Consider the following 10,360-nt stretch of genomic DNA (forward strand, 5'->3'; position numbering starts at 1 on the left):
GCAGCTCACCAAGGGTATTTTATAATTTGGACTTGTTGTCCCTCTGCTTCCCCAAAAAACGGGGCAACACATTTCACAACCAACAGCGAGGCTTAGGAGGCTGCTGCAAGTGCTTTGACAACTCCAGATGAAACAGCGGGAGAGAGATGAAGTTGAATTAAAGGATTATTTGAAACCCTTCTAAAGGCAGCTCCCAGCAGACCGCTGCCTGTGACACCAGGAGATGGGCTTCCCAAGCCTGATCTCTCTCTAAAGTTTGCTCACACTATTTCACAAGAGTCCTACTGTCATTTTCCGCCTTGAACCGGTATCTCAAAATCCTAGAGACACGTTAATCCTTTTGAGTCCAGAGCAGTGACATAAAGCCCCAGAAACTACATAAACAGGGCTGGTTTGCAACCCATCTGCACCAGGACTGTTCCAAGAAGAGATACTTGCCTGGCGCAGACACAGCACTGACTAAATAACTGGTTTATTTATGGGGAGACTTGTCTGGCATGAAACCTGGAGGAGAACAATCCCAGCAGATTGGGAGCAGCTGCTCAATGCTGCAAATCATCGCTGTCTTGTGAAGGGGTGAAACTGAATTTCACTCCTCATCTCCACGGACTCGTTGGAGTAGTCTTTTTGGAATTAGGAGTTTAGTTATCAGTAAAAACTGTCCTTCTGGACTGCTTTCCAAGTAGGAATTTCAGAGGGAGCTATGAAAGTGGACAGGGTGTTTAAAAAGAAGAAAGACAGTCAGTACAGATGTGAAGCTGGTGCATGAGGGGTTTGTTGAACCGATGTACCCCCTGCCAGGAGCTCTGCCTGCCCCTTCCATGCCGTGAGCCTCTCCCTCCTGCTCGCCAACCAATATTACACAAAAAGAGACATGGAAAACAGAGGAAGACACCCAGATCCCAAGCAGCAGTCCCAGCAGATTTGTGTACACATTTCCATCGCTGCTCACCCACCCCACCTCCCTCCTGCTCACCTGGACCTCCTTCACCTTGGGATGGGTGTGGAGAAACTGCTCGATTTCTGCTGGGTAGACATTCTCTCCTCCCCGGATAATCATGTCCTTGCAACGGCCTACAATTCTGCAGTAGCCGTGTTCATCCAGGCTGGCGATGTCCCTGCAAGACACCGCACTCCTGTCCCATCCCTGCTGGGTGGAAGGGTGGCTGATGCTCCCCAACAGCTGCGTCTGGAGGCCAGGTCAGAGTAACCAGAGGGCAGTGGCTGAGATGCCACCACGTGGAGGAGATCAAAGAGCTCCTGTTACAGCATCCACACAAACATCAGGGCTTGGGGGAGGTGATTCCTGCCACTGCCATTTCACCACGCAGCCCCTCCATCGCACCAGACTGTCCCCATCTCCAGGGGCACTTGGCACCAAGGGCTCTGTGCTAAAAGCTGCTCTGGTTTCACAGGCAGATCAGAGCAGGAAGAACAGGGCTGTTTCCAGACTCACCCCGTCTTGTACCACCTCTCAGCAGTGATCACTTCGCTCGTCTTGCTGGGGTCATTCCAGTAGCCCAGCATGACACAGTAGCCGCGGATCTGAAGCTCCCCAGGAGTGTTCGGAGGAACAAGCTTCCCTGTTTCTGGATCCTCAATTTTTGCCTGCAGTTTGAGAGAAGAAGGGCTTAGGATGGCATGTCTGGGCCAAAGGTGATGGCATGCCCCAACTCCAGCAGCAGACAGGAGGGATGGGCCAGGATCTGCTTGGGACAGTCATGGTCACCTCTGTGTTGGGCAAGATGCATCCCACCGTCTCGGTTCTCTTGGCAACGCTGTCATCAGGAAATCCCATGAAGGTGACTGGACTGTTTTCTGTGGTCCCGTAGGCAATCTGCAAACACAAGAGGAAAAACTTGCCTCAAGGGAAAAGGGGACAGGAGAACTCTGGGCACGAGCAAGATGAAGCTAGTGATGAGCACAGGGGAGATCAGGGTGGGAAGAGGATGTTGTCACATGTCACTCAGGCCACAGGCAAGTATTCTGCTCTCCAGACACTCCTGCCAGAGAGTCCTGGAGAGACAGGATCTAAAGCATTGTTGCATCTGCCCGCCATGGCCTTCCTCACCTCCATCACTATGCTCCAGACACTTACTCTGACCGTCATGTACTTTTAGACACCTCCAACTACTTTTCTTGGAGGACCCCAGCATTCACCCTCCTCTTTTTTAAGCTACATATCCCCAAACCCTGACCTGATGGTTCCCTACCGTCTCTCCCAGATGCTGCTCTCACCTCGGTGCTCTTACAGCACTCAGTGTGCTGAGTTCACCTCCTACAGATCAGAGCACATCGGACATCGCTTTGGAAAAACCCTGGACCCAGCAGCTCCTGCGGCAGCCCACGTGTCCCGCGGCACAGCCGCTTGCTCCAGACCCTTTCGTGCAGCCATCAGCTCCCGTAACCTTCCTGAAGGCATCACGAGGCTGCGCAGCACTTGGCATTTACAGACCAAAAGCCTCACAGCAGGACAAAAGCTTCTCGCTGCTAAACCTCCCTCACCACTAATCCCAACGGCAAGCTCTGAGTCACCTCAGCTGAAGGTCACTTCTCCTGGGAGGAAAATTCCAGCTCTTTATGCCGAGGCAGCAGGAGCTGGGCAGGAGATGCTCCAGCCAGCACCGGTGCTGGAATTGCTGCTTCACCTCCAGCTTCGGGAGCTGCGTTCCAGTGGTGGGACGTGCTGAAGCACTGCTTGGGTCTCTCTAACCCATTCAGCCTGTCATGTCACCAGACACAGGGTTTCTCTTCTACCCACTGAACAGACTCGGAAAGGGCTCATGCAGGAAGTGTTTGCTTCTTTCTCCTCCACATCTTCAGGCTAACACGTGAGCAGCTCTGACCCGCTGCATTGCAACAGGTTCCAAACATCTTCCTGCAGCCTTGGCACCCAAATCTGGGTGATGCTTTTAGAGCAAATACCCGGGTTCTATTGCTGGCTGCCAGGGCACATCTACACTGTCAGGGCTTCTGCGTGGCGCTCACCAAACTGCAGGCACTACATCTAAAATTCATGAGGACCTTTGCAAAGGACTGTGATGAAGCATCCTGAAATAAACATGTATATATCCTGAACAAGCTACACATAATCCTGGTGGGAGCACTTGGCGCTTGCTGCCACTCGGGGCTGCTGAAGGATCTCACATTGGTAGAATTTGTCATCACGGCTGATGCTCTTGTTTGATTGCACCAGGGTCAGCGTGAATCCAAGCTGGAGATTTGCAGGAGCCTTCTCTGAGCCAGGAACCTGGAGGAGATCATCTCCAGGATGCTGCAGGGACCATCTGGTGCAAACCGCTCTGCTAGGAGCCCGGCAGCCTGCAGGCAGAGACTGGAAATGGGCTTCTCCAACCAAACGCAATGATTGCATCGCAGCCAGGGTGGGAACCTGCAGTGTTTAATGCTCACACAGGATTTTTCTCTCCCACCCACTAATACGAGTCCTGTGGCTGGATCAAATGACTGACGAGACACAAATCCAAGATCTTAAACACTTATTAAAAATGCTAGCGCCTTTGTTTTTTTGTTTTACTCTGCTGGATGAACTGCAAGATTGGTCCCAGGATCCCAGCCAAGTCCCTGGCTCAACCCTTTCTGCCTCTCTGGGTCGCTCAGGCAGCTTAATTGGACCCTGCGGCAGGCAGGTCCCTGGCAGGATGATGCTGCGGGTGCCGTGGCTCCCCAGGCTGCTCCAGTTGCCTGGCAGGGTGCCCTGGACACCAAGCACCACTGGCTATTCCTTGGCTGGTGGCTTGTGCCTATAAACACCCTCACACCCTCGGTGACGGGCTTCCCAACTCAGCCCAGGGAGCAGCACAGGTCATGGAATCACAGAATTGTTTGGATTGGGAGGGACCTTCCCAGCTCATCCAGTGCCACCCCTGCCATGAGCAGGGACATCTTCACCAGCTCAGGTTGCTCAGAGCCCCATCCAGCCTGGTCTGGGATGTCTCCAGAGATGGGACATCCACCACCTCTCTGGCCAACCAACTCTGAGTCTGAACCTCCAACCTTCAGCCTCCTGCCCCATTGCTGCCCTTCCCAGCAACATGCTCTGCAGCCAGACACCAAGATCTTGATACTGGCATTTCCAAGACAGTATTTCTCTCTGGGAATAGTTTTTTTTCTCCATTTGCAGGCAGAGGTGGTGGCTGGAGCAAGTCCCCTTGCCAGCACTGTTCTCCTTCCCAACCCTCATCTGACACGTGGAGCATCGTCCAACGGCTCCGTCGTCAGCACGAGATGAAACGACACTTCCACAAAACCCCACATACCAATTTAAGCTTGGAGATACCCACAAAGATTCATAGCTTTCAAGGCCCAGAGGGACACTTAACATCATCTAGCCTTGTCATCTGGTATGATTCAGTCCAGAAAACCTCACCCAATAATTTCTGCATCAGCTCCATAATTTCCACTTGGAGCTATAATCTGGTGTCAAAGCAAAGCTTTTCAGAGGCCAGGAATCCAGCAAGGACCTTTGGCTTTGAGTGGAGCTATGAGAACATAGAATATAATTGACTGTAAATCCTTTTTTGACTGTGAGGACCACAAGTGACCCCAAATGCCCAGCACGCGGAGCAGTCCTGCCTTCAGCAATGACAAGGACAGCTCCAAAACAAACTGCTCCCTTACTTCTACCGACAAGAGATTTGTTCTTTGTGAATCCTAAGCTTCTGTCTAAACCAGGAATAAAAAGAACATCTTAGCAGAACTGTGTTTTTTAAAGCACATTTCAAAAACATTTCCTGCTAATGCTGTTTAAACACCGGCCACTGTGGAACAGGCAAAACAGCCTGGAGACGGAAGCGTCTAAAAATTAAAAATAAAGTGAAAACAATCAGACTCCAGTCTCTTTAGTAAACATTTGGGAGGCAGACTGATCTGGTGGGGAGAGCGGGGACTCTGAAGACCCGGGTTTTTTCCCAACCATGCCGCTTATTTACTGCATAACTTGGAACGAGTCACATGAGCTCTCTGCTTCTTGGTTTTCCCCAGCCTTCGACAGCAATAAAAACACCCACTTCCCTCTGTATTCAACTGCTGCTGAAAGGCTGTGATGAAAATGCTGGTTTCGATGCCACCAGTACCCCAAGCGGGGTTATACTGGGTGGGACTGGAGCAGGTCAGGCACAAGGTCCTGGACCTGAAGGATGCTCAGGGAGGATCTTTGTGCCCCTTGTCACCACCCTCTGGTTATGCCACGCTGGAGGGTGACGGCAGGACGTGAACCGCCAAACTAAAACGGACAGAAATTGAGCTTTGCTGAAGACAACATTGGCCTCAGAAAAAAGCAGCAAATTGAGCATGAAATAATAGGGATTTTGAGACTTCAAAGAAGGCGTAATGAACAACAGAAAGCAGACTGGCAACCCAGGAGATGTGCTAAGGGACCTCTAAGAGGCCCTTTGAATGCCTCTCAGTGTAACACACCGGATGGATCCAATTATCCCCAAACCCCATGCTGAGAGTTGTCTGCCTCAGACATCTCCAATGCCAACCCCAGCCGATCTTCCCTCATTCAGCCACTCTCTACCAACATCACACTGAGTTCTTCTGTCCTCTGGGGGCACGTCGCTCCTTGCTTTGGGGATGTTCCACTACCCCAAATTGTATTGGAATATTCCTGAACCTTCAGGTCAACTTTGCTAAAAAAACACAACCAGCCAACAACTCCTGATCACATCCAGCCTATGTCATATTGAGATTTCTTTTCCTTCCCCAGCAACAGAACCATCTTTGTGTTCAAAACATCAGGACACAAACAAGCAGGTCTTGTAGGACAAACCTCCAAGGGTGGCCATCCTGCTGGCATTTCTCCCCAGCCCCAGCTGCCAGACAGCCCTAGTTTGGATGGGGTTTTAGAAAGTTCCCAAAAATATCAGGTGGCCAAAGCACTGTCTTTGTGCTGTAGCACGCAATGGCTTCACCTCAGGAGGAGACCTGCTGCAAAAGTGGTAACCCAGCTTGCCCACGCCAAGCCTGCCGCTGAAAATTAACCTCCTGTTATTGTACCATCAGGACAAACTGCTCCTCATGGTCTGGAGTTAAAGCTGCTTCTCTTCCTTCCAAGCTGAGCAGAAGTCTTGAGGCTTGCAAATATTTCCCCAGTCTTGCCAGCCAGCCCAGTGGCAACCAGCAGAGGCACATGCAGTGGCTTGCTGGTGTATCCACAGCTTGATAAAAGGTCTTTGCTATGCAATTAAATCCATCCTCCCTGCTGCTGAGTGCCAAAGCATTTAGAAAAAGTGGAATGAAAAGGAAAAAAAGCAAGAAGAAACATTTAGAAACAAAGAGTCTTGCAAGGGTGGAAAACCACTGTTTTGGGGGTACCTGAGTGCTCAAAGATACTGAAGAAGGAAACTTGGCACAGGTGACATCTCCATGGCTTTGGGGAGCTCAGCCCTCACTGAAGATGTGGCTGGAAGTCCAGGATCTTGCTGCATTTTAAATACTCTCACAGCATATCCCCACAGCTTCTGAAAACAGCTGCTCGCCAGGTCCTCCCCAGAAATGAAGTGGGATGTGGGATGGGGAGGTCTCACTTTGGCCAAACAGGGAAGTTGGCACCAAGTGGAGCTGATTTTCAGTGTTGGGAACAGGGACAACTCCTGCCTGGGAAGCATTTGGGAAAGTCAGAAGTCAAGCAGGGATGGGTGGTGTTCTGCAAAGGAAGAAATACCCAAGCTTCTTCAGAGAGGACAGCGGCCCTGGGCAGAGCAGGGAGCTGGGGGATGCTCGGTGCCTCATGGGGGGACACAGCAGGGCTGGGGAGGGGCAGCCAGGGCTGGGGGAGCCTCACAGGAGAGGCCAAGAGCATCACGCACAGCTGCTGGGATGGGACAGCAGGGGAGGGTGGGTGGACATCAACGGAGAGCCAAGCTGGCAACACAGCACTGGGTGGAGGTCATGCTAAAGTGGAAGAAAACCAGCAGAAGGATGGAGATGCACCCCCACACCTCCTCCCGCTCCACTCTGCAGCAAAGGGGACACTCCAAGCACAGAAAAAAAAATAGAAACAATAATTGGGGTCTGAACTCAGAGCCCCAGATGCCACTGTCACCGACTGGACACTCACACATCATGAAAACTCAGGTACTGCTTGGAAGAGAGGAGACCTTGTAGACCCTCTGGGCTCCCTGTTTCCCAAATGCTACCTGGGGCGTGCCCCACGCTTGGGACACCCCCCAGGGACACCACCGAGCTTGCACCTTCCTCCCACCCTGCTCCCAGTGCCGGGCACAGGCAGGGGCTCAGCTCTGCAAGGCTGTAAATGGGGACAGCATGTGCACCCCAGGACACCCTCCAAGCTGACTGAGCCTTCACCTCCAGCCAAAAAATCAGAAGCCTGCAACCCCAGGCCAGCTACACGGGTGCTAGTGTGCACTGATGTGCAAAAGCAGACCTGGAGCCCCTTAAAAGCTACAGAATCAGGGTGAAGTGAGCAATGGAATAGTTTAACATGGAGCTGTCTTGATAGGCCAGAATTGTTAATAGTAATAAAAACAAAGATTAAACATGGAAAAGACCATCCCAAATGTTGTATCAAAACAGCTCTGACCTGCAGCACCAAAGAAACACCCAAAATCTATATTTATACTGTTTCAAAAACTGTATTTATTTGCTTAACCCACAATGCCTCCAAGAAGGAGAGGAGTCCAGCATCTGCAAATTACCAGGCACTGGGAATGTTTGCAGAACTGTTTATCAATTAAGAAAGACAGGACAGCAGGATAATCCTGCCTCTTCTGCCATGTCCTCGCAGCGCCAGTCCCAGGGGACCCGAGAGGTATTGGGGGCTGGAGGGGACCCAGCTCGCTGTGGTGTCCCACCGCGGCAGAGGGAACACCGACACTGCTGCCATTGTCACCCCCAGGCTGCCAGCCACCCGCCAGCGGGACCCAGGCGAGCTTTTGAGGATGGCTGGATGTTTTTTGGACAGAACCCGGTGTGGGAAGAGCAGACCCTGTCAGCGAGCACCTCAAAACACAAACAGCCGGGAGCCCAGGGGCAAGATGCCAGCCATGGTAGATGCCAACCAGCTCCCGCCACAGGAATGTGCTCACTGAGGCACAGAAATCAAAAAACATGAAGGGAAAGAACTTCCTTTTATTCCACATATGTGCCTGGAGAAATGGAGCTGAGGAGGAGACAGGAGCACCATCCTGCTGCCACCCCACCATGGGACCAAAAATGACCCAGTGTCCGGTAAACCTCTGCCACAGGCACTGGTGGGAGCCCTCAGGGCAAAGACACTGTCCCTCCTTACTCCAGCATCGTGGCAGCTCCATCATGGTATCTTCCCAAAGAAGCTACAGGTCTTACCCATGTCCACAGCCCACCCGCTCCAGCCACAACACACACACATCCCTGGGGGGAGGGCATCCCTGTCCCCCAAAATCTGCAGTCTTGGCCAGCAAAGAGTGGAAGAAAGGGAAATATATCCTCAGGTGAAGAAAGGTGAGAAGATGGTTTGAGGCTTAGGCAGTGTAACCTCTGAAAAGGGTCTTGTTCCAGAAATAGACCTGGGTGGGATGTATTTCTGGATGGGGTTTGCAAGTCCCTCACCAGCATCTTGCTCCAATCTGAAATCTCTGCAGAAGCAGTAAGTTGGTAGCTGGTATTTTTTGCAAGGTGATGGGAAAACCAGGTATCAGCCATCAGCTGCACTTGTGGAAGGAGCAGGTAGCTGCTTCACTGTCCTGCAGAAACAGGCTGGATTTTTAATCTCACCCATCAGTTGCTCTTGCAATGTATAGCTGGTATAGAACTGCAGGAATTGTTCATCAAATGATTACAAGTAAGATTAAAGTTGTTGGACATGCTCAGAGAAAAAAAAAACAAAACAGTGAATAGATGATGCTCTAGAGGTGATTTCTTTTTTCTTTCCTGATCGCCTGGTTCCCTGTCTGAGCTTTATGAGCAGCACACACTTGGACACTCTCAGTCCCGATCAACCTGGAGAGGCAAAGGAGGAAAACATGGAGGGTTCTTCTGTCCACCTCCTCTTTTGCTCTCTCAAAGGTCCTGACCAAGCCACTTGAAGGGCTACTCCAGAGCTCAGAGCACATGCATGACCACTGTGGTACCTACTGAATCAGGCATGAGCAAAAGTACTATTGTTTTGAACAAAGAGTTTTAAATCCTACAGTAACTACAGTAGCAGGCCCTGCAGAAGGTCCCCTCCAGAAGATGCCTGGAGCTCCTGCAGTTGGAGCATCTCTGTGGAGATGAGGCAGGAGCAGCCCTTGGTGCTGAGGTGCGGTCCCAGCTGCTCGGTGTAGGGCGTTGCACCTCGGGGCTGCCAACCCTTGGCAACCTGACATGGCCTGGTTTGCACCCAGGTCCCACATTACATCATCGTTCAGCAAACCCCATCTGCCCCTGAACCTACATTCACACCCCAAAAGCCCCTTTTCTCCCTCAAATTAGTCATGCAATGAAAACACCCCTCAGATGGACAGCTGCAGTTTGCATAACACCATCCAGAGCATGCTCGGTGCTGGATAATTCCTCATCGCAACAATGGAAAAACACAGAAATCTCAGTGAATAAGCCAGTCTGTGTCCTAAGTCAGCCCTTGGATTTCCTCCCTTTCTTGAGCCCGTCTCGCCTCTGCAAAAGCTCCGCTGGGGCTCTGCAGCCAGGCTCAGGAGCAGAAAGCTCAACAAGCTCCCAGTTATGTGCTGGGCTCTCAGCTGTTTGCTGCAGCCAGGAACTGGCTGGAAATCAGTTCAAAATGTTCCACTTCCAAACCCCACCCCACAACCCCTGGATCTCTCTCTTCACACTCACAGAAGCAGGCATTGGGCTTTTAACTGCTTTGCATTCTCTATTGGGAGAGCAAGGGACATCCCCTATGTTCGTCACTCACTTCTGCAACTGCCACCCCAGGACAGAAGCCAAGGTGGACCCTAATCCCAGCTCCAGCAGCTATTTCCTTGCTCTGCTGTCTCACCATCCCACATTTTTCTCTGTCCATAGCTTCATCTTAAGAGCCACAGACATTGTCATCCACCTCATCCAAACTGGGCACGCAGCAGGTCACCACCGTCCAGCATTTCATACCCACCACCCACATCCCACCGCTTCCCCATGGGCTCTGCCACTATCCCATCCCTTGTTGGAAGACACCAGCCACCGCTCCACAGTGCCACGTGCCGAGAAGAACCCCCTCACTTGGATCTCCTGATCATGACCAGCTCTGGACGTGTCACACTCTGCTACTCATAGGAAAAATGCAGCAGAAATCAAGACTATCTTTGCTCTCCCTTTCTTGGCCAACTCCCAGGCGCAGTCTAGATCTGGAAGTCTTCAACCCAACTTTTGCATTGCAAGAGCAACTCAAGCACTGTTG

The 10,360-nt window shown here is 51.6% G+C and overlaps 1 protein-coding gene across 2 annotated transcripts in view; it reads right to left on the reverse strand.

Moving 5' to 3' along the window:
- The window catches only part of ACSF2 (acyl-CoA synthetase family member 2), a 32,357-nt gene that overhangs the window by 972 nt on the left and 21,025 nt on the right, over positions 1 to 10,360 (reverse strand). For both annotated transcript variants that reach the window (XR_010467050.1, XM_065034868.1), the window contains exons 11-13: positions 1,730 to 1,837; positions 1,457 to 1,608; positions 977 to 1,118 (exon numbers count right to left, since the gene is read on the reverse strand). Coding sequence is in view for 1 of the 2 variants with exons in the window: in XM_065034868.1 (XP_064890940.1) it covers positions 977 to 1,118; positions 1,457 to 1,608; positions 1,730 to 1,837 (402 nt within the window). In the remaining variant the exon portion in view is untranslated. The remainder of the gene's footprint in view (positions 1 to 976; positions 1,119 to 1,456; positions 1,609 to 1,729; positions 1,838 to 10,360) is intronic.

Source organism: Columba livia, chromosome 18 (assembly GCF_036013475.1).
Source record: "Columba livia isolate bColLiv1 breed racing homer chromosome 18, bColLiv1.pat.W.v2, whole genome shotgun sequence".
NCBI lineage: Eukaryota > Metazoa > Chordata > Aves > Columbiformes > Columbidae > Columba > Columba livia.